The following is a 24,262-nucleotide window of genomic DNA, read 5'->3' on the forward strand; positions in this document are numbered from 1 at the left end:
CATCGCCTAACCCTTCTTGGTCACTACCAGTATTGCGCTAAACAAACTCCCCTGAAGCTAGTCTCATTTACATTTGGCGTCATCTGCTGCTTTGCGCTGGCACCCTCCGCATGGTTGCGAGCCAAAACTATTGGAGACCGAGGTTTGAATTCATGTGGCCGTGTTCATGCTAACAAACGGGCCAGCTCATTTCCTGTAAACCTGGCCCTCATCATCAAAATTGTACCCAAATTAACAAAGAGACACAGCTCATGGTTGAATTGTTGATGCCTTTACGGCTCTCACTAGGACATTGGTAGTCGGTTAACAATTCACCTGAGGGAGCCTTTCTTCATTGATGCTATTGTTAAGTTTGGCTGAGTTGTCTAAATATGAGGTGATTGCTCAGTGAAGCCATACAGGCAAAGGGCCCGTAGGTCCGTCTAATTTGAGGAGCTGCCAAAAGTGTTTCCATTTTGTGAAAGCGTAAACAGTGTAATTGTATGTATTTGCGCATTGTCCACAATCTTGAAGCCATCATAATCGTTGTCCTTCTGCTGATGCAGCAGCAGCTCGCTGGGCAGCGAGGCAATGTGCTCCAGGCCCTGGCTCTCGTATGTCCAGGCTGCTATCGTTCATCAGATTAGCTGCTAGACTGTTGAGCAAGCCACAGCTCCAAAGCAGAACAAGCGATTGTATCTCACACCATGGACATTCCTTTTCTCGTGTGGGAAACGTTCATCCGACCGTGGCCTCAAGTTGATTCTTTTTCTGCAGATCTAGTTCTTATTGTTTTGCCTAGAGTATTACTGAGGAGCATGCAAGAGTTTGAATGGTGTGTTCTGTGCATAAACAAGTGCCGGTCACTCCAGGCATACATCAAAAAATGTGAGGAAAAAGTGAGTGAGAACTTGATGAATGCTGGCAACCTGCAGATCTGAACTGTTGCCTCCCTTTTGCTTGCTCACTGGCTCTCTGACTCCTCTTTCTCTCTCTGTCTCTCTGTCTCTCTGTCTCTCTGTCTCTGCCTCGCTCTCTAGTGGCTCACTGTGCGTCGTCCAGACAGATCATCTCTCACTGGAAGAACTGCACACGGCACGACTGTCCTGTGTGTCTGCCGCTGAAGAACGCCAGTGACAAACGCACCCAGCAGCGTGAGTACACCGCCTCCTGGGCCCATGTCTGCAACAGCAAATAAATCAAACAAGTCTGTCTTTATAATGGAAGAAATATATTGATGAAGTCGTATAAGTTTACTATTATTCATATGTTTAACACAAACTTTCTGTCCTCCCAACTTTAGTACCAATTTAAAAACGCTCCACATGAACCGTATCTTTGGCCGTCTGCCCTCCTCTGTACTGAACTGAAATGCTTGTTCATGGTCTTTATTTTCGTCTCAAGTTCGCTTACATCGTGGATTAATTGGCTCTGGCCCAACGTATAAACGTCTTTGTTTTCTCTCGACTGCTGCCCCCTCAAAACCAATTTGCAGTTTATTCTGTAAAATGAGTTGGGTGCAACCCGCCTTGCTCTTCACTTTTGCCTTTTGGCCTTGTTTGTCTTCCTCTTGATGTTCTGCGACGTGTCCTTCAGCACTCGGCACTGTGCTCCAGCCTCTTTGGTCGTTAGTTTGTTCGCACGGGGGTGAAAACAACGCCACAGCTTGTGCTTTCCCCAAAACAAATAACCACTCTGAGATTTCTTCGCTCAGTTTCCTCCATTGCTCTGTCCAAGAACTGAACCCAGGGAAATATGTAAATGATACGTCCCCCAAAGGGATTTATGCATTTATTCAGTTCTCTGCCGTTCAAAGCACTGGATTAAGGCTCTGGCGTCTCAAACCAACGGTATTATACTAGGGGTGTGTAGTTTGTCTCTAAGCGTCTATGTATTAGACATGATCAATACTTGAAGAATGCAATCCAGATGCTTTGATCAAGTTGGATTCGGTGCAAAATATACTTGTTCTCTCCAGCCAATACAAATAACTCAATTTGTATTCCAATGCAAAAGTAATGTATTGAACCACTCCTTTTCCCTCTACAGCCATGCTGAGCTCTCCCAACACAGGTCTTCCCAATCCCATGTCGTCAGTGGGTGCCGGCCAGACCAGCACCCCTACCATCAACACCTCAACCCCCATAGACCCCAGCTCCATGCAGAGGGCCTATGCGGCCTTGGGGCTGCCCTACAGCAGCCAGACACCAGGGCAAACCCAGGCTCAAGGGGCTGGGCAGACGTCAGGAGCGACCAACGCGCACACCCAGCAATCACTGCCGCAGCAGTTGAGACCCATCAATGCAATTGGTAAAGTTTGGTATCTCTTCACCAACAATTCCCATAATACTCATGATATCACAGTCCCTTGAATTAACTCAAACTACTATTATTCCCTGTTTCGCCTGGTTTATTGCGTTATGTATTTAGGGTGTGAAAGGGAAACCCATTTAACATCTCACAATGTTAAACGTTGATGTCATGGCCCGGGACACAGTGCTGCCTAACAGCCTGAAGCCCCTGGGTCTGAACCCAGGCCGGGGGGACCTTGTGTGTGTGTGTGTGTGTGTGTGTGTGTGTGTGTGTGTGTGTGTGTGTGTGTGTGTGTGTGTGTGTATGTTCCCCCCGTGTCCAAGTGGGTTTTCTCCGGGTGCTCTGGTTTCCTTGCACGCCATAAAGACCATAGAGACATGCATGTTGGGTTTATACACCTGTGTATCAACCAAGGCACTCAACCAAGGCACCAGCAGTCAAAGAGGCTGCACCATAAAGACCATCGAGACGTACATGTTGGGTTATACTCCAGCTTGGGCACTCGACCAAGGCATCAGCAGTAATAGAGGCTGCCGATGGGTCTAATGCAGAGATCTCATTTTATTGTGTAGTACATGTGCAATGACAATAACTAGGATTCTTCTCCTTATCCAAAGGATCTCAAATGATTGTCATGCGATGCTATGTCTCTGTCATTAAAGGAAACCAGATGGCCCCCGGAGGCACAGGGATTGGCGGGCCCACGTCCAAACCGAGCAACCTCCACGCTGACCCCTCCCTCCCCAACACGTTCAACACTAACAAGTCAGTCCCGTATCATTGGGTCTTTGTAATTTCCGAAACCTCTGCATAATAAGGTTTCGGAATAATAATCATTCTGCATAATACTTTGCAGGGATGCATATATTCATAGAGCTTCTTCGTAACAGTTCGCAACAGTGGATGATCAAATTAGTTTAAAGACATCTGACCCTTAGTGCACTCCTAACTATCCCAAGAAGGAGGGCTCCCTCTTCAAGGTTTCTTCCCTTGGACTTGTGGACTTGTTTCTGGCTGTAGGGTTGCAGGGTGTTGTATAATGTGGGCCAGACAAGCCTTTTGAGAATCTAACGTATTACGGGCTTTAGAAGTGAAATGCACTTACATGCACTGTTTTTCCCTATGATTCTCCCACCGACCCGCCTTTGGCTCTCCAGTCAGCTGCTCTTGGATGGCTCTTCTGTGGCCTCTAAGGGAAACCTACCCACGGCAGCTCCCCTCTCCGCCACTGGCACCAGGAAAACGTGGCATGAACACGTGACGCAGGACCTCCGCAATCACCTGGTCCACAAGCTGTACGTACACACACCTGCAGTAGATGTTCGATATGCTTTCAATGCATGGCTACTGCATGCACCACCCATGAACAGTGGAACAGCTATCAATATCTGGTTGTAAATTATCTCTTATTGCGTTCAAAGAATGCTTGTCGGTAAGAGAGTTCTTGTGGGGAAGTTGGATCAACTGCAGCCTCTGTCATTTTCTGAGGAAGTTGTTGGCCTGGGATATGTGCATTTGTATTGTTGTAAGTAACACTGCTGAATCTCATCTCCATCTATCTCTCCCTCTCCGTCTCCACCTCTGTCTCTCTCTCTCTCTTGTTTTGTCTCTCTCTTGTCTTGTCTCTCTCTTTTGTCTTATCTCTCTCTCTCTCTCTCTTCTCTCGTGTTCCCCGGGCTGCAGAGTACAAGCCATATTCCCCACTCCGGACCCGGCAGCCCTGAAGGACAGGCGAATGGAGAACCTGGTGGCCTACGCCAAGAAGGTGGAAGGGGACATGTATGAGTCGGCGAACAGCAGGGTGAGTCTCTGGAAACAGGCTGCCACAAGGACAAACCTTGGCAGCTTCACTTCTGGGAAGGCATCGGACTCTTGTAGAATCTGCAGTGATAAGAAAAGCAAAAGACACTCCTAAAGTTGATTTGATATATTCTGGTTTATTTCCCTCCTCTCACCGTAGGACGAGTATTACCACTTCCTGGCTGAGAAGATCTATAAAATCCAGAAGGAACTGGAGGAGAAGAGACGCTCGCGGCTGCAGAAGCAGATCATTAATCAGGCCCCCCTGACTGCACAGGGGGGCCAGCCGCCTGGCCTCCCCCTGCCCAGTGCCATGGGCCCCAGGCCACAGAGTGAGTAGACCTTCCCTACCTCCACCAGGGAGGGTGCTTTTGATTTTGCAGGTTAGCTGGAGAAGTTAGTCATTAAGGGAATGGCTCTCCCCAGAACTAAAATGAAGCATTTTCTGTGAGTGACAGTGATAAGTGACAGTGATAAAGATCTATTGTTTGTGTGGGATATGAGCTCAATGTTTAACTCTACGACTCATGTCTGTTCATACAAATCCAACTGTAGCGCATCGTGCAGCAAAGAAAGGTCTTTGCAGCAACGACTGTTAAACAATGTCCTTGTGGTCCTCTGATTATGTCTCCTGCTGTCCTTCATTACCTCCAGACGGTCCCGTGCCTCTTCCCAACGTGCCAAATCAGATCCTGAACCGCATGCAGGTCCCCCAAGGTGCGCCACTTGTCCTATTGTGTAAACACACGTTGTGACCGTACAATCTGGTTTGTTTGTGTGTGACTGCTGCCAAAGAATAATGTGCTCTCATGAGACTGATTGACTGGTTGACTGTTCTTTGCAGGGATCAACCAGTTCAACACTATGGCTCTTCCCAACGTCCCGATGTCCCAGGCCCCCATGGCACAGCGGGCCGCGTCCCCGATGAACCACCCACAGCAGATCACCATGAGCTCTGTGCCAGCGGTCAGTAGCCACACCGACACTGGTTGTCATGGCTGGTTTATCATACAGACTCAAAGGCAGGCTCAGTCGAATGGGAGGTACTCGAGTATGTTCACTCAAAGTACTGGTTATTAGGTAGGTAGGTAGTAGGGCTGAACTCAATAGTTCGCTAGTTGACGAATTAATCGGCGGGCTCATTGTTAACCTCGGGAGTCTATCATAAAAGTGAGGGCACGTGCCTATAAAAAAAAGTTTCAAAAAATATTGCAAAATCATACTCGACCAACTCATTTTGATGATAGTTTCCCAGGGTCTCTTCGTGGTTGAAACTGAAAGAGGTTTGTTTGCTACGGTTTACTGGCAGGTCGGGCGGGGAGGTCTTCCCTGCACGTTCAACGGACCGGGAACACCCAGCTTTAAAGCTGAAAGTGAAATTTGAATCAGCATAGCGCTGGTCTGTTATTTGTATTTAGAGTGTCACACATTTCAACAGCAGCTTTTGCGGTTTTTAAGTTTTTGTTTTTGTTGTAGTTAAGAGAGATAGTGGACATTTAGCAGATATTTACGTTCCAAACGACCCTCCCGAGCACTAAAGATGGATGACTGGTACGAATCGCAGTGTGTCAACAGTTCATCCCAGCCGAGGAGCCATTGGGCAACGGTAGTCTCTATAGAGCCATCTGTGGTCAATATTTCTACACAAAAGGCAAATAAAAAAGTACCCTGCCTATTAAGGAGCCTAACTTAAATGCGATTAAACCCTATATTTCCAAATGTCTCATACATTAAAATCATAGTTTAGAAGTGTATCCTGCGAGCAGCTAACCGTCCAAGGCAAGTGATAGAAAAGTCCCCGGTGTTCTTATTTCGCTCATGGACTGTGTAAAGAAGGTATTAAAACTGACTTTCGATATGTTGATTGGTGGAAACTACCTTGGACATATTTTGCTCACCATAAAAGTGCCTTCAGGGCAATAGGTCTGGACCACAGTTTTTTGGGGGGTTTCTTTGCATCCCTATGTCCCTTATGCAAACAAGAACAACATGAGGAAACAAAACATGTGTGTATATATATATATATATATATATATATATATATATATATATATATATATATATATGTATATATATATATGTATATATATATATGTATATATATATATATATATATAAATAAACGTTTTCTGTAAGTCTTTACAAGGTTTTCACACACTGCTGCTGGTATTTTGGCCCATTCCTCCATGCAGATCTCCTCTAGAGCAGTGATGTTTTTGGGCCACACAGACTTTCAACTCCCTCCAAAGATTTTCTATGGGGTTGATCTGGAGACTGGCTAGGCCACTCCAGGACCTTGAAATGCTTCCTACGAAGCCACTCCTTCGTTGCCCGGGCGGTGTGTTTGGGGTCATTGTCATGCTGAAAGACCCAGCCACGTTTCATCTTCAGTGCCCTTGCTGATGGAAGGAGGTTTTCACTCAAAATCTCACGATACATGGCCCCATTCATTCTTTCCGTCATACGGATCAGACGTCCTGGTCCCTTGGCAGAAAAACAACCCCAAAGCATGATGTTTCCACCCCCATGCTTCACTGTAGGTATGGTGTTCTTTGGATGCAACTCAGCATTCTTTCTCCTCCAAACACGATGAGTTGAGTTTTTACCAAAAAGTTCTATTTTGGTTTCATCTGACCATATGACATTCTCCCAATCCTGTTCTGGATCATCCAAATGCTCTCTAGCAAACTTCAAACGGGCCCGGACATGCACTGGCTTTAGCAGGGGGACACGTCTTGCACTGCAGGATTTGAGTCCCTGGCGGCGTAGTGTGTTAGTGATGATAGCCTTTGTTACTTTGGTCCCAGCTCTCTGGAGGTCATTCACTAGGTCCCCCCGTGTGGTTCTGGGATTTTTGTTCACCGTTCTTGTGATCATTTTGACCCCACAGGGTGAGATCTTGCGTGGAGCCCCAGATCGAGGGAGATTATCAGTGGTCTTGTATGTATTCCATTTCCTAATAATTGCTCTCACAGTTGATTTCTTCACACCAAGCTGTTTACCTATTGCAGATTCAGACTTCCCAGCCTGGTGCAGGTCTACAATTGTGTTTCTGGTGTCCTTTGACAGCTCTTTGGTCTTGGTCATAGTGGAGTTTGGAGTTTGACTGTTTGAGGTTGTGGACAGGTGTCTTTTATACTGATAAGGAGTTCAAACAGGTGCCATTAATACAGGTGTGTAACAAGTGAAGGACAGAGGAGCCTCTTAAAGAAGAAGTTACAGGTCTGTGACAGCCAGAAATCTTGCTGGTTTGTAGGTGACCAAATACTTATATTCCACCATAATTTGCAAATAAATTCTTAAAAAATCACATTTTTTTCTTAAAAAAAAAGTGATTTTCTGGATTTTTTTTTTCAATTTGTCTCTCATAGCTGAGGTTTACCTATGATGAAAATTACAGGCCTCTCTCGTCTTTTTAAGTGGGAGAACTTGCACAATTGGTGACTGACTAAATACTTTTTTGCCCCACTGTATGTATATGTATATATATATATATATATATATATATATATATATATATATATATATATATATATATATATATATATATATATATATATATATATATATATAAAAACTTAATAGGCTAAGTGCGCGGCTAACCCTCAATCACTGAAAGGTCTACACGGCATGCTCTTGGTTGTTGATCAACGTTGTGATGACAAAAGACGTTTAGTCTAAAAGTCAGCCAAAGTGTTTCCCTATACATATATTATCTACATATGTACGTTTGTATTTGTGTGCGCACTTATTCTTAATGCAGCCGAATTGAAGGTTGGCTCAGCGACGCCTTAACTAACCGGGTCCTTAACCTCGGCCCTCCTGTGCTGCGGTTTAGATGGCCATGTCCCCGTCCCGGATGCCCCAGGCCCAGGGCATGATGGCGGCCCACGGCGGAGGCAGCATGGTGGGCCAGACGGCGGGCCAGGGACCCTTCCTGGCCCAGAAGCAGTTCCCACCGGGCTCCACCACGGGAGCCCTGAATGTCCCCGGGGGGCCGGGAATGGGTCAACCCCAGGCCCAGGCAGCGGTCACGCAGGTAAAGGAGGCAAAACAAGACGGGGTCCGTGGGATGTGTTGCCCGAATACCGGCGGCATCGCAATCCTGCTTCTTTTGTGAGGAGACGGTTATGTTGCGTTAGCTAGACTAGCTGCTACTAAACAACCCAATTCTTTAACCAAATCAAACGACGTCCACGCTGAAATTAATCTCATCCCCACCGTGTTGCCTCTAAAAGCCAAATCTTTTCTGTGTTGTGTTGTACACGTTTGTCCGCCTCGGGTCTGACCTCCTGACCTCTGTGTGTGTGTGTCTGCTTCTCGTGTGCGTCTGTTTATCCGCCCGCTCTCCGTGTTTGTCCTTCTCTCTAGCAGCAGCCGCAACAGCCGCAGCAGCAGCAGCAGCCGCAGCAGGGCACTAACCTCCCCATGATTGCACTTGGCCCCTCGCTGGGCACACAGCTAGTAGTCTCCTCCCAGAACCCCCCGCACTCCACGCCCCCGCCCGCTGCCACCTCCTCCTCCGCCTCCCTGGCCGCGGTGGCCACTAACATGCCACACCCCCAGTCTTCCAGCCGCAGCTCCACCCCCATCCCGACCCCCGGCCCCGCCCCCGCCCAGGGGGCCTCCCCGCCCCGCCCCGCCCAGTCCCAAACCCAGCCGGAGCCCCCCGCAGCGGCCCAGACGCAGCCCCCCACCACGCCGGTGAGACCGAGATCCTCCGCATGCCCTCCTCTCTGAACCACGACCCCCCCCCCCCCCCCCACCCACCCACCCACCCACCCACCCATTCGTCTGACCTCCATGTACCAGCCACATTGAGTGTTTTGGTCTCGTAACCTGCCTTGCTTTCCACTCTTGTTTGTAGCCGACATCTCACTGGGAATGTCTATATGTCGTCCGTCAACTTTGGGGGAGGTGTTAAATACAAATGAGCGGTGTCTGGTGTCTAGCCCCCACCTTGCATGTCGATGTGCCTGACCGTGTGAGCGGTTACCATTGTCCTAAACATTCTTCTCTGTCCACCCTCTCCACATCTGTTCTCCTCCCCGTCTCTTCTCCCCGGTCCAAGCTGTCTCAAAGCGCGGCCAGTCTGGAGAACCGGGTTCCCACGCCGGCCTCGGCGGCCAGCGCTGACCTGCACTCTCAGCACGCCGTGGCCGACCTCCCTGTCCAGGAGAACAAGGCAGAGGTCCGCCACGTCAAGCAGGAGTTTGAGCCCGTCTCCAACAAGAACGAGTCCAAGACCGAGGTGAACTTGAAGTCGAGGCCCGTGGTGTAACTGGTCCAATTTATTGGCACTGCTCTTTTTCAACTTTGTTTATTGTTCAGGAATGTTCTTGTCCGTTGTCTTTGATTGTTTTCAAATGATACATTCTCGAACTTCTTTCATCCTTTTGTCTTGTGAAATGTCTGTTTGTTATAAATCCCTATGAAAAGCCATTAAAAACCGATTTAAGGCAGGAAAGGGTTCATACAAAGAACTAGGTCACGTGGGAGTCCTCATGGGCTTCCCTCTCTAAAACCTAGAAAAATACTCCCTGCTAAGCAAGGTTACGGAGACGCAAGTTTGCCCGTGGGCGAGGAATTTGGGTGTGTACACATCTCCATGTCGATAACGATTAAAACGTTTTTTATATCGCATGATATATCGAGGTAAAGATGGGCTGCCTATGTGCACACACTTGGAATGGGAAGACCGGTTTACTTGCACAATTGATTTCAAGGATACAGACAACACTAACTTGGGTCCCCTTTGCCGGTAACAGATGGAGGAGGACTCTGGTTCGCTGTTGATCAAGAAGGAGAAGCCGGAGCCAATGGAGGTGGACGAGACGAAGCCGGAGTTGAAGGTGGAGCCCAAAGACGAGGAGGACAGAGGAGCAGCCAACAACGCGGCCTCCTCGTCCCCCTCTCAGTCCCGGAGGAAAAGTGAGTCTGCAGTCCGCACCGACTACACCCGACTATAAAATCAGACGTTCATGTACATTAGGTTCCTGCTGCTCTTAATGATCCATGCAGTGTTTTTACTGAGCTTTTATCTTTCCTACTTCCTCCCCCCCCTCATTCACCGTCTGTCTCCACTTCTCCTCCCGGCCCGTCTCATCTCTCCCCCTGCTCCTCCGGCAGTCTTTAAACCAGAGGAGCTGCGGCAGGCTCTGATGCCCACGCTGGAGTCTCTTTACCGGCAGGACCCCGAGTCGCTGCCCTTCAGGCAGCCGGTGGACCCCATGCAGCTAGGCATCCCGGTGGGTAGCAACACACAGAGACCAGGAGCAGTCAGACAAAGCGGTCCTCAGCCAAAGACTGGAGTTTCCCCTGTAGACTCTTAATTTAAGGATTTTGTGAGATCTCATTTTTTCTTCTTGCAGCCTGTGTACGACGGAGGTTTATACCATCTGTGTCAAACATATACCTGGAATTATGCAATACATACCTAAAATATATTTTGCCTGTAACCTGAGAGCAGACTTTAAAACACCTAAAACCAATTTTACCTGTCACATGGAAGAAGATAGTGTGTGTGTGCGTGTGCGTGTGCGCGCGTGCGTGCGTGTGTCAACAACAACTCAAGTTAACTGCTAAAGGTTCGTGTCTGAAGGAAGCTCCGACATGTCTAGAGCAGAATGATGATGAGGAGCCCGATTCCCTCCCCACAGGACTACTTCGACATCGTGAAGGCCCCCATCGACCTATCCACCATCAAGCGCAAGCTGGACACGGGCCAGTACCAGGAGCCCTGGCAGTACGTGGAGGACGTGTGGCTCATGTTCAACAACGCCTGGCTGTACAACCGCAAGACGTCCCGCGTTTACAAGTACTGCTCCAAGCTGGCCGAGGTGTTTGAGGCGGACATAGACCCCGTCATGCAGGGCCTGGGTTACTGCTGCGGTCGAAAGGTGAGGCACATCGGCTGGGAAGATACAAGGCTGTAGAGATCAAAATAACACGTGACTTCAGTGCCGAGTAGGAATGCACCCAATGTTTAGTTTTGAGTATCACCACACAGCAATGACTGATACGACTACTTTCTACCTTGTAATGAAGTACACAACTCTGTGCCCTTTAGTATACCGGAACATGACTGATGCGACTACTTTTTACCTTGTTATGAAGAACAGTGATCTGTGCCTTCCTCATTCTATGAGTCTGTGACGAGCTGGGCAACCCTTTCTGAAGATTGTGATGAAACTACTAGTTGTACAAACCTGAGATTGAAATAGGATATTGAAGCTTTGCCATACGGGTCTTGCGTTGATATAGAGGATCGGTTCCCTCTTTGGCTACATGAGGAACTTGCTGGGGTATGTTGAATAAAATGTTTTCACTGGATCCATCACTTTTGTTTCAAATTAGATCTTGGATTTTCTCTACTGAGCAAATTGATTTGGTATGTGCAGAAAATTCCAAGAAAATTGGCAATAAGTATTTCTAATAACGTGGAACAGAATCTATGTGCAGTGAAAGGTTTCAGAATGCCGGTTTAAAACATGGAGGATTCCAGGTGTCCAGCTTTAATGAATGAATGTGTGTCCCTCTCCCTACAGTACGAGTTTTCCCCTCAAACCCTCTGCTGCTACGGCAAGCAGCTGTGCACCATCCCCACTGGGGGCACGTACTACAGCTACCAGAATAGGTACGTCCGTCTGCTGCGTGTGGACCTACTGGTCTGTTCAAAGCCCAGTTGCCAGAACAAGCATTGCGGTAATACATTGTGATATCGACCCGACTTTGATTTGCTACGATGTGATTTATGGTTCTCTTGGATTCCCAGTCTGGGAATCAAAATACATGTTGTCTCTCATGGACCTACATACATACCACATCATTTGATATCGACATGACTTTGATCATGTTGAAATAAAGTCCACGTGGGATGTGATTTATTTGGATTCCCAGTCTGCATCAAATAAGTAATCTCGGATCCAGCAGTCTTACGATATTATAGCGGCAGAGAGCCGGGGCCGGAAAATGGAAACATAAAACTGGACTGATGGAGTTATGCTTTGTTTCCCATTTCACGCTGAGATATTACTTTGTGCTTCGTGGGTGATGCTTTTGGATGGGGGTTTCAGTTGTTTTATCTTTGCAATGGCCTTACAGGCACTTCTTTAAAGAACTCCAGTGTCCAGATAGGATGCGTTGGCTTGTTTTCCCAACGGTAAAGATTTACTAGCACTGGCCATGTTTGTGTCCGCTGTTCGCCAATCGCACGCTTACAGATCCGTGCCTTCAGCAACGTGATTCAGATTACCTACTTATCTTATGACTTATAACCTACTTTAAATATTATTTGAGACACAACTAAATCAAAACAAGTCCTTGAAGGATGACTCATCTTAGTACTGATCCTTGGATCAGATGACGATGCCTTGAAGTGAAGCCTAACACGTACGCCGACATCAACAACCACTGCCCAGAAGGCACTTCACACACCTAACCTCCTTTGTCCCTTGGTTGTGAGGTCAAAGAGATTATGAAAAGGCACTTTGATGTCACGAACAGTGCTAACTGCGTTCAGAGCGGAGAGGAATGTTAACAAACTGGTTGGCCTAGACTGGCACAAACATGGGGCTTCATTTGTGTTTTCTCTGAATGACTCACTGTAGTAACAGTAGTATAATTGAATACATTACCCTGTTGAAGATCATATAATATATTACCTTAAAGGCCTTGTAAACCAAGCCACTGCTTTGCTTGTGGGTCTACTCATGAAACATCTGGCCATCGACCAGACTGTAAACACAGAAAGCCTCTGGCCCTCTCAGTCACAATGTTTTGTCTAGCAACCATTGAGCAAATCTTGCACTCAATGCTGCCCCCCTCTTTTTATCGGGCAGGAACCAAAATGATAAGAACACAAATTGCATAGATATTTTTTGTGTTCTTGTTCGTCTAATTGCTCCTTGCTGGGTTTCCTTGCGCCCCCTGCTGTCTGTGATGTGCCATTGCATCCCAATCTCAGTCAGAACTACAAATAATAAAGACGCTTGGCTGCAGCTTCTGGACATTTCGCTCCTGCAAAAATAAATATTACATTACATCTACTTGGCATGGAATTAGATTAGCAATATTTTACATTGGTACCACAACAAAAACATAACAGGTTTTTTGACAATGAGATACTTCAATAGAAAACAATGAAGGACACTTTTTTCTTTTTTTTTATGGTGTGAAATTAGATCAACCACTACAAAATCTTGTTATTCAAGTTGGTTTTATATTTAATGTTTATGTCAGTATTTAACATGACATACAGAGGTCAAAATATTCTTAAATATGAAAGTTACTTTAACTGGTCACCACGGCCATTTTCTCTTTCTACTGTGTTTGTTTTCTACTGTGTTTGTTGCGAGCTATCAGTCACTATCAGTACTGAAGTACCAGAGCAGGTATCCTATCTGTACTCCAAATGTGGGTACCAGGACCACCCCGGTGAAGTGGGCCTTGATGGAGCTGAACTAATGCCCTGTTTCTCTGTAGGTACCATTTCTGTGAAAAGTGCTTCAATGAGATCCAAGGAGAGAGTGTGACGTTAGGAGACGATCCAGCGCAGCCACAGACGTAAGTAAACCTAGTGACACGCGTAATCCCCCTGAAACGTGTGGATCAGGATTTACTTGATATACAGTGTTTTGATCATGTGTAACGGATTTGCTTTTTAGAGCAATTAAGCGAGAATCAATGCATTACTATTTGTCCAAGGTAGTATCATTAACCTATGTTCATCTTTCTCTACCTCCTTGCTACTCTAGAATGATATCTAAAGATCAGTTTGAAAGGAAGAAGAACGACACACTAGACCAGGAACCGTAAGTATGAATATGTTGTGAGCGGGAATGTAGACCCGGGATAAAGAGTTTGAATTAAACCCCAATACATTTTAGATATGCATCCCCATATGCAAAGCATCTCTGTTGCATGCAAAAGTACGTACGAAACATTGTGTTAACCTAAAACAAAGGCGCATTTGGTATTGGTTGGTTTGGAGGAAGAATTGGAGGAAGGTTCAACTGCCTGGGGTAGTTTTGTTGTTCGCTCCATGTAGCTGTTTCAACACCAACAGCCGTACAATGCCACTACTTGCACCTGGATACAAAGCTCCATATAATGGTTTATTAAATAAGTGTTTTTCCGGGTCACTTGAGAATAGTTCACACATTCACCTGACCGATGTGATCCATTCTGAACTGTGTTATTTTGTGCAGGTTTGTTGAATGTAAAGATTGTGGACGCAAGATGCACCAAATTTGCGTCCTACACTACGACGTCATCTGGCCCTCTGGGTAAGTTCTCGCCCTCATGTCCCAATTGACATTAGTCGTACCGTTGTCATTGTCCCGATGGTAATCACGAAGACCACTAACTTTAATGTTCATCCCTCTTTCCCAGCTTCATCTGTGACAACTGTTTAAAGAAGAGCGGTAAAACACGGAAGGACAACAAGTTCTCTGCAAAAAGTGAGTCGTTTCTGCACCCCAACCCATCCTCACCCACTGCGTTTCCCGCATAGTCTTTCTTCCAAATGCGAGTCAGACATCAGTGTGCGGTAGCTCAGGACACCCGGGGAGGCAGAAGAAAGCCGGCCTGTTCTCTGTATCGTACCTTTCTTCCCCATATGGGCCCCATATGCTCCGTTTAAGGTTCCCCAGCTAGAGGCATTCCAGCAGTTGCCTCAACTCATGGTTGGCTTTGTAGTTTCCCTGTTATTCTGGGCTAACGGTATCCCCTCCGTGCCTCTATAGTGTCCAACAAACACTGAGAACGCTCCGAGGCCGTTTTCACACCAATAATTGGCAGGACGAAATAAGCAAAAGTGTGCCCTATTGGAACACGTTCAAATGTTGTTGTTTTTTTACCTGAAGTCTGCTGCATGCTTACAGTTCCTGACGTGTGTGTGTGTGTGTGTGTTGTGGTTCTATAGGGCTGCAGACCACGCGACTGGGGATGTACATAGAGGACCGTGTGAATAAGTACTTGAAGAGGCAGAACCACCCGGAGGCCGGAGAGGTGTTCGTGCGAGTTGTGGCCAGCTCCGACAAAACGGTGGAGGTGAAGCCCGGCATGAAAGCCAGGTGAGGAAGTTCCGCCCGTTTCCCGGGATTAAAATGACATCGTCCGGTATTTAATAATGATAATCATATCCGATATAAACTAGATATCTTCCGGGATTATAAAATGTTAAATTTATCCCGATATTTAAAAGATATTGTCTTGGATTATGTAATGATAAACATATCCCGATACAATGTTTCCCGCAGGATTTTTTTCAGCAGCGGTGGTGTGGTCCCCGAACCCTCTAGGGGGCTCCGGGGGCATGCCCCCCCGGCCAAATTGTTTTTGTACCCTTTACATTGGAATGCATGAATCTGGTGCACTTTGAGAGGAGAATATGCACTTAAATCCTATTCAAACAGTCCTGTGTATTACTGTAGATGGGATTATTGGTGTTGTAACTTTGCCTTTTGTGTCTTCATTTACAGATTTTTATATTTTTGTATAGTACTATTTAAACAAAAAATGCCACAACGCAAATATAATTTGCACAATTTATTTACAGATTTTTGCCTAATGCTTAAACACTAAACATGGTTGCTATCCCAAAAACAGCGACAACACGCACACACACACATATGCCTACACACACACACACAATACTAGAGGAAAAACGGCACGGAGGTTGCGGTTTATAGATACAATAAAATGATTGGGCTCAGAGGGTTTTTAACACTGGTGGTCATGTAGCGACACATTTTAGCAACTTACTTTCTCTCTCTCTCTCTCTGTCTGTCTCTCTCTCTCTCTCTGTCTGGCTCACTCTTTCCTTCTTTCTTCGATCTTCCGCTTCACTCGCTACTGCTAGAATCAATGTAACTTTGCAACCGCGTAGGGTAGCCTACTGCCAACAACTGCCACACTCGCTGTGTATTTTTCTTCTTTGATGTTGGTTACGTGACGATGTGCCGCGTGCTGCGCAATTGACGTTACGCGCTGTACATTTTCTAAAAGGAGCTACGTAAAAAAGAAAAAATAAATTAGGAGAAGGATTTTTATTGCAGCGGCGGAGAAAATTCAGCAGCGGCGGCGCGCCGCTGCTGTGTGAACGTGGGGGAAACACTGCGATATAAACAAGATATTTCTCGGGATTATATAATGTTAAACATATCCCGATATAAACTAGATATTTTCCGGGATTATATAATGATAAACGTATACCAATATTAAACTAGATGTCGTCTGGATTATATAACGATATGCATATTAGAATGTGAGACCAGATATCATCTGGTATTTTAAATTAAGTATAAATGTTCTCTCTTGATTGGAAATGCTTAATTATAATTTTGGAATAGTGAAATGATTCCTTATAAATTTAGTTGCTTCCTCCAATTTTCTTGGTTGTTATTTCTATCATTATTTTCTATGTGCTATGTTAATTGCATGCTAAAACCAAAACATTGTCGCATTGCAAGAATGTGGACTGCAGATGTAAATTAGCCTTAGGCTGCCTCTGGTGTGATGCATCAAATGTTACACTTATGTTTAAATTGCACATGGTCCCTTTTGAAAATAGAAAAATTTGGAACTAGTGGTTCCATGTTGTCCTGTTGAATTGTGTTCCAAAATGGCTCCTCCTGGCTGGTGTCTTTTGACCGCACCTTAAAGTTGTGCTAAAAAATCCTTAACCTGAGGTTGTTAAATATGAAACTCCTTAATTAAAACAACTTTTGGTAAATACAGCGCGGAACGGTTGAGCGTTTCCCTTTGTCGTCTTGGAATTACAACATGCCTCTTGTTATTCTTCAAAGTGAACACACAAGTCCCCCATTAAGGCTTTATGTATCATGTTGTTTGACTAGAGGGCCCTCACACACCCTGTCTGGTCTCATAGGGACACTAACATCGGAGTCGGAACCGATCTTTGTCCCCTCGCAGTGAACCTATAAATGTAAATACTTGATTTACATGAAATGATCTCCAGCATTGAATTTGAGGAGTGAAAGCTGTGTGGACGACACAAGCAACGTCATTTACATAAAATATCACTTCATCCTTTGAGTGATTCATGTAAGGAACCTGTGATTTGATTGTTTGTTTATTTCCGCTTGGTTATTTTCCACACGACAGGTTTGTGGACGCCGGCGATATGCCCGAGTCCTTCCCCTACAGAACCAAAGCACTTTTTGCCTTCGAAGAGATTGATGGAACGGATGTGTGCTTCTTCGGCATGCACGTGCAGGAGTACGGCTCCGAATGCGCCTTCCCAAACACCAGGTCAGTGCTGTGCTGAAAACCCCATGACTCATCTGCATTTCAGACCATTGTTTCCTACACCACCTGGAAATCCTTCGGATTAACCACACAACCAAATTCATTTAAGACAAACATGTTCATTGTCTGTCTAGGCATCCACTTTCAGTGTTTGGTTCAGTTCTACCGTCTCCCATGCTACATGCTGCGCCCCTTCTCTCCCCCCACAGACGGGTCTACATATCGTACCTCGACAGTATTCACTTCTTCAGACCTCGGCTGCTGCGCACAGCGGTCTACCACGAAATTCTCATCGGCTACCTGGAATACGTGAAGAAACTTGGGTATGTCTCCCTCTCCTGTTGTCACTGCCGTTGTATCCCGAGTGAGGTTTCTCTGCTGGGTTTATTGCTACCATCTGATCCCAGACCTGCCTGGTGATGCCCTGTGGCAGACGAGAGGGTCTTGTGGGGAAATCTCCTGATTCTGAAACCCCCTTCTCCGCAGCTATTCCCAGGGGCACATCTGGGCCTGCCCGCCCAGCGAAGGAGACGACTACATCTTCCACTGCCATCCTGCGGACCAGAAGATCCCCAAGCCCAAGAGGCTGCAGGAGTGGTACAGGAAGATGCTGGACAAGGCCTTCGCTGAGAGGATCCTCCACGACTACAAGGTGAACGGCCACAGCCATATTGGGGTCAGACTTTCAGGAGCGGGTTCTCTCATGGCAGCGGTCTCAGAAGCATGTTACTCTGACCCCTTATCAGACTATTATGTATCAGTCCCTGCTCTTTTTTGTTGCAGGATTATTCTTTATTTCTTTTTACTCTTATTTGTAATATTTACTAGTTTTACTGTCCTGTATTGTCTGCTGTGATGCCCGCATTTTTGGGCTGGGATAAGAACGTCCTCCTTAATAAACGCAACAGCTTTTCTTCATAGAGTAGACAGTGTTAACCAGGACCTTCTTCATGAAACCATGTGCCATTGACTCTGTGTTAGCTCATGTCCCTGTGTAAAGCAAAGTCCGGCCTTAACACGCCAACTTTCCTGTAGCGCTCTCCAGAAATGACAATGGGATACCTGGCACTTTGAGATGTGGAGGAATTTGCTTTATTTTTCTGTACACTTTATTCTCGGGTTTTCTCTAGCATTTCAGAAGCCTAACATGAGAAGTGTAATCTTCCCAACATTAATATAATTGAGGGTATTACATTGTTGACAACAAAAGTCACTCATTGTCTTTCACCATGCCAGCAGACACTCGTTGTTTCCTCAACGAGAGGAAACGGTGTCTTCTGTTTTGCGACCTTGTGTACATAAGTCCACTCTTACCTACAAATGACTGCGCATGGGCTGTTGTGATCTTGACGTTGCTTTGCATCCTCTGTTCCACCCAGGACATCTTCAAGCAAGCCACGGAGGACCGGGTGACCAGCGCCAACGAGCTGCCCTACTTTGAAGGAGACTTCTGGCCCAACGTGCTGGAGGAGAGCATCAAGGAGCTGGAGCAGGAGGAGGAGGAGCGCAAGAAGGAGGAGAACACGGCTACGTGTGAGACGCCAGAGGTAAGAGCACGGGTCATTCTCACAGGACAGGTCTTTCAGTCCAAGCTCAGCAGACTGCATTTGTTTTTACCCGTTTTTTGCTAAACAAAATAAATATCTACTTTGAGGGTAGCTCAAGGGTGCAAGACGTTGACGTGTTTACTCGGAACAGATGAGAAGATCCTCACCCCCCCCCCCGTACCCTCCCCACTGTCTCATCGTCAGGGCACACCAAGTGACAGCAAAAATGGCAAGAAGAAAAACAGCAAGAAGGCCAATAAGAACAAGGGGAGCTTGAGCCGCGCAAACAAGAAGAAGCCTGGAATGCCGAATGTAGCCAACGACCTGTCCCAGAAGCTCTACGCCTCCCTGGAGAAGCACAAAGAGGTGAGCCTGCTACTTTTGCAGAGAGTTCCCTTCATAGAATCCACCAGCAGCCCTGTTGTTTGGACAGCCTTACCCTGAACCATGGTTAGGATCCTGCCAGGTGCTTCACTGCTATAGTTTGCTGGAGAAACTTTCTTTATAAGAGATCGCTTTGTCAGATGTTTTCAGAAAGGTTCCAATGGAAATGGAACCTGTTTTGGATCTGGATTAGGGCAGGAGTAGTTTCACAAATAAGACTTGATTGATAACGGAAATTGGAACCCTTTTTTTCAACGCTTCTTTCGCTTGTTTCATCCAGTCATGTTTCCGCAGGCGGGGATCTGTACGCGCGTTATAGCTGAACACTAACTCTGCCAGCATTATTAAACTGTAAAAGCGTTTCCGTAAAGGTTTCAAAGCTACAGTTTAGATTAGCCAATAAAGAAATCCACGGATTGAAATCCCAGCACTACTCAGTTCTTGATCTCCCTCCCCCTGCCTGTCCTGTCCAGGTCTTCTTCGTGATCCACATGCACTCTGCGCCGATGGCCAATGCCCTGCCGCCCATCTCGGACCCGGACCCCCTGCTGACCTGTGACCTGATGGACGGCCGCGACGCCTTCCTGACGCTGGCCCGCGACAAGCACTGGGAGTTCAGCTCGCTGCGGCGCTGCAAGTGGAGCTCCATGTGCATGCTGGTGGAGCTGCACAACCAGGGCCAGGACCGCTTTGTGTACACCTGCAATGAGTGCAAGCACCACGTGGAGACGCGCTGGCACTGCACCGTCTGCGAGGTGAGGCTCCCTGGGCCCGGTGGGGGGGGGGGGGGGGGGGTTGACGCAGCAGGGCATCTTGGGGCCGGGTTACACTGTAGTGGTTCTAGTTAGGAGGAACCTTTTTGTTTCATATTTTTTTAATAAAGTGTATACAAAAGTAGCAAAGGCACTTACGTGGTATGTTGGCATCAGCATTAAACATGTTTGCATACAGCTTTAACAGTTTTACAGAATTAAAACCAAATAGACTATACATAACAATCAACCTGACATAACAAATGAAATACATAAACAATAATAAAAGAGAGAAGAGAAAAAAGAAAAGAAAAAACAACAAAAAAAAGAAATAATAAGAGGGAGTGTGTGAGTGAGGGGGGAGTTATATCGTTGCAAAGAAGTCCATAAACGGTTGCCACTTGTTGAAGAATTTGCTCACATTTCCCCTTCTTGAATATCTAATTTTCTCGACTTTCAAAAAGGACATAGCCTCTTTAATCCATTGTGTACTGGAGGGAGCCATTGTAGATTTCCAATTCAGAAGGAGGTGGCGTTTAGCAATTAGTGAGGTAAAAGCTATTATTTCCAATTCTTTAGTAGAATATAGAGTATAGTCTTCCGGAAGACCGAAAATGCCTATGTGTGGTGAAATGGGAATTGTTCTTGAGAGTACTTTAGACATGGTGTTGAAGTAAATTTGCCATAAGTTCGACAGAGCTGGGCAAGAGAAAAACATATGCGTGAGATTGCAGGACGAGCCTCCACATCTATCACAGACATCTACCATATCTGAGAAAATCTGCGCCAACTTTGTCTTCGAATAATGGCATCTAAATACAAATTTAAACTGTATCAAGGTCAGGCGGGCACAAATAGAGGTTTTGTGAATGACCCTCAGCGCAGACTCCCACCAGTCCTCCTCAAAGATCAACCCCAACTCACTCTCCCAAGTCTCCTTTGTTTTGGTAGGTAAATGTTCATCATATGATTGGATAGAACTGTAAACCTTTGAGATCAAAGACCTTTGCAAGGGATTAAATAGTAAAAGTTCACCCCATGGCTGCTTGGGCGGGAGGTGGGGGAAGTTTGTAAATAAGGATTTTGCACAGTTCCTCACCTGGAAATATCTAAAGAGATGGAAGGGTGGAAGGTTGAATTCAGTAGCTAGGTCCGCGAAAGAACAAAAAGTTCCTCCCCTATAAAGATCCCCAAAACATTTCAGTCCCTTATCATGCCATAAGGAGAAAGTGGGATCAGTAAATGTGGGTTTAAACACAGGGTTTTTTAACAATGGGGTTAAAGCTGTGGGGGCAGTAAATTCAAACTGTTTCCTAAACTGAAACCATATCTTGAGCGTGTCGTTAACCACCGGGTTGCAGGTAAGGCCGGAGGGGTTGGTTGCCGCCGGTCAATAAAGCATAGAGAGAGACTGGGGAGCATGACCGTGCTTCCAACTGGTACCAAGGTACATCAGTTGACTTAGACCAGAGTATAATTCTAGTTATGTTCACGGCCCAGTAGTAGAATTGAAAATTTGGCAAAGAGAGACCGCCATAGAACTCAGTTTTGTAATACTTTTTGTCTAACTCTAGGTATTTCCACAAAAAATGACAAATGATCGAATCTACCGTTTTAAAAAAACCTTTTGGCAAAAATATAGGCAAGCATTGAAAAAGAAATAGAAATTTTGGGAGGACACTCGTCTTGACAGTATTTATTCTCCCAATCAAGGAGAGAGGGAGGGAACCCCATCTCTGAAAGTCTGTCTTAATCTGGGCTAAAAGGGGAGAAAATTTTTCAGAGTAAAGAGATTTGAAGGACCTGGCTATGCTAACCCCAAGGTACCTAAATCTCGAAGGACTCAAGTTGAAAGGAATGTCTGACTGGGAGAGCTGCAGAGCTGGTTTATTGACTGGATAATATTCACTCTTGGCGACATTAACTTTATCCCCTGAAAACCGGCCGAATCTATGCAGAAAAGAAACAATAGAAGGGCAGGCTCTTACTGGATCTGTGACATATAGTAACAGGTCGTCGGCGTATAACGATAATTTCAACTCTGTGTGAGACCTGGTGATGCCATTAAAAGTAAGAGAGGTCTTCAAACTTATAGACAAGGGCTATATTGCAAGTGCAAACAGGAGAGGGGATACAGGACAGCCCTGTCTGCAACCTCTATTTAGAAAAAAGTAGCCGGAATGGGCGTTATTAGTGGTAATACTAGCACAGGGAAGCGTATAGAGAAGGCGTAACCATGATATAAAGCTTTCACCGAATCCGAACTTGGCTAAAACCGCAAATAGATGGTTCCATTCAACACGATCGAACGCCTTCTCTGCATCAATCGCAATCACTACTTCAGGAGTGGCCCTTGTTTCCTTAGAGTAAATTGTGTTTAACAAAGTGCGAACATTATAATAGAGCTGGCGCCCTTTTATAAAACCTGTCTGTTCCTTAGAAATGATTGTCGGAAGGACCTTTTCGAGTCTGCGGGCCACGGCCTTAGCAAGAATCTTTGTATCGACGTTCATTAAAGAAATTGGCCTATAGGAGGTACATAAATCCGCATCTTTGTCCTTTTTTAAAAGAACACTAAGAGTATGGAGCCAGTATCCTGCCATAATTCAAACCTGAAAAAAAAAGTTTCAAAGGCTTGTAAGTCTGGGTTTGAAAACTTAACACCTTGTAAAAAAGGTTTTGCAACACTGAAAAAAGAGATTATAGCCTGAAAAAAAAATTAAAACATCTGCAAACATGATTTTGTGTTCTATTTTATCTTCTTCATCATTTTCACCAACAGTTTCAAAATTTCAAAAATGTCACCAGCGCATTTGCAGTTTCAAATCTGGCACTGTTCTAACAGTGTATTTCATTGTTTCCCGGTTTTGAAACCTTGTAAATGGGATTCTGCAAACAGGTGTTCATACATTGAGAAATAAGTTTTGAAAGGTTGAATATTTATTTTTAAAAACGTGTAAAGGTGTAAATTTACACCATTGCAATGTATTTTTTCAAAACTGACTTTTCAGCACTGACTTTTCAGAGATTTGACCACACAGGCGCAAGCTTTGAGTCATGTGATTATTGGCAGTGTTCTGTCGCGCATTCGTTTTGAAACTCCCTGACAGTCAAAGGTCTGAAATCGTTGATCTGCAAAAAGGAAAAAAAAAACGTTCCTGGGGGCGGGACCATTTGGCTCTAAACCTATTGGTTGCTCTCTGCTGACGTACGTTCCAATCACATGTGCCGTTGACCGGGCTGTGCGTGATTGACAGTGCTCTGCCGATGACAAGAATAACAAGCGACCTGCGCGGTTGATTTTGTTTTCCATTTTCTGGAACCATGGCTGGATACGGAAACCGTAAAGGGGCACCGGGGAAAATAAATAAAAAATTAACGTTTCTCGTGAGTACGAGAAAGTAACTGGTGAGCACGAGAAAGTATCTCATGAGCACGGGGAAGTATCATGCGCATATCACTGGCAGTGAGTGTGTGTGCGTGTGTGTGGGGTCGACGAGCGAGCGAAAGCGTGCGTGTCAGTTTAGTGAAGTAATGAACGAGTCCGGTTGTGTGTAAGAATCAAGTACCCAGCCTGTCAAGAATCGGTGGCCGCTTCATTCCAACCATATTCCGACCTATACGATTTTTTATTTATTTTCCCCGGTGTCCCTTTACGGTTTCCGTCCCCAGCCATGGTTCCAGAAAATGGAAAACAAAATCAACCGCGCAGGTCGCTTGTTATTCTTGTCATCGGCAGAGCATTGTCAATCACGCACAGCCCGGTCAACGGCACACGTGATTGGAATGTACGTCAGCAGAGAGCAACCAATAGGTTTAGAGCCAAATGGTCCCGCCCCCAGGAACGTTTTTTTTTTTCCTTTTTGCAGATCAACATTTCAGACTGACTTGATCTTTGTTCCTCATGTGGGTTTCCTGCAAGAACACAATGTCAGGTTTCAGCCGCTTCAGATGGGAGAGCACTCTACATCGCTTGACAGCACATCCTAGGCCTTTAATATTCCAACTGATGAATCTCACATTTGGGCCCGAAACATTAGCCATGTGGAAAGTGGATGAAAATAAGAGGCAACCAGGTTCCCGTCCCACACTTCAGGGGCAAGGGGGGAAGGAGAGGGAAAGGTAGGAAAGGGGAAAGAAAGGAAGAGAGAAAAACAAAACAAGACAAAAAACAAAAAACACGCACACACAGGGCTAACTTATCGAACTCGCCCA

The 24,262-nt window shown here is 45.8% G+C and overlaps 1 protein-coding gene across 7 annotated transcripts in view; it reads left to right on the forward strand.

The window, feature by feature from the left end:
* LOC307070746 (histone lysine acetyltransferase CREBBP-like) overlaps positions 1-24,262 on the forward strand; it is a 47,515-nt gene that overhangs the window by 17,582 nt on the left and 5,671 nt on the right. For 4 of the 7 annotated variants that reach the window (XM_079729360.1, XM_079729363.1, XM_079729364.1 and 1 more), the window contains 26 exons: positions 1,020-1,133; positions 2,029-2,289; positions 2,955-3,057; positions 3,450-3,587; positions 3,976-4,093; positions 4,253-4,424; positions 4,747-4,809; positions 4,937-5,058; positions 7,931-8,131; positions 8,464-8,796; positions 9,164-9,343; positions 9,861-10,023; positions 10,222-10,340; positions 10,752-10,991; positions 11,640-11,728; positions 13,576-13,656; positions 13,848-13,904; positions 14,301-14,378; positions 14,485-14,552; positions 15,017-15,167; positions 17,221-17,367; positions 17,574-17,687; positions 17,851-18,016; positions 18,744-18,911; positions 19,116-19,277; positions 19,769-20,050. In XM_079729360.1, coding sequence (XP_079585486.1) covers positions 1,020-1,133; positions 2,029-2,289; positions 2,955-3,057; positions 3,450-3,587; positions 3,976-4,093; positions 4,253-4,424; positions 4,747-4,809; positions 4,937-5,058; positions 7,931-8,131; positions 8,464-8,796; positions 9,164-9,343; positions 9,861-10,023; positions 10,222-10,340; positions 10,752-10,991; positions 11,640-11,728; positions 13,576-13,656; positions 13,848-13,904; positions 14,301-14,378; positions 14,485-14,552; positions 15,017-15,167; positions 17,221-17,367; positions 17,574-17,687; positions 17,851-18,016; positions 18,744-18,911; positions 19,116-19,277; positions 19,769-20,050 — 3,890 coding nt within the window. The remainder of the gene's footprint in view (positions 1-1,019; positions 1,134-2,028; positions 2,290-2,954; positions 3,058-3,449; positions 3,588-3,975; positions 4,094-4,252; positions 4,425-4,746; positions 4,810-4,936; positions 5,059-7,930; positions 8,132-8,463; positions 8,797-9,163; positions 9,344-9,860; positions 10,024-10,221; positions 10,341-10,751; positions 10,992-11,639; positions 11,729-13,575; positions 13,657-13,847; positions 13,905-14,300; positions 14,379-14,484; positions 14,553-15,016; positions 15,168-17,220; positions 17,368-17,573; positions 17,688-17,850; positions 18,017-18,743; positions 18,912-19,115; positions 19,278-19,768; positions 20,051-24,262) is intronic. The other 3 variants (XM_079729365.1, XM_079729366.1, XM_079729361.1) reach the window with 2 other exon arrangements.

The sequence above is a fragment of the Pollachius pollachius genome (genome assembly GCF_949987615.1).
Source record: "Pollachius pollachius genome assembly, chromosome: 2".
Lineage (NCBI taxonomy): Eukaryota > Metazoa > Chordata > Actinopteri > Gadiformes > Gadidae > Pollachius > Pollachius pollachius.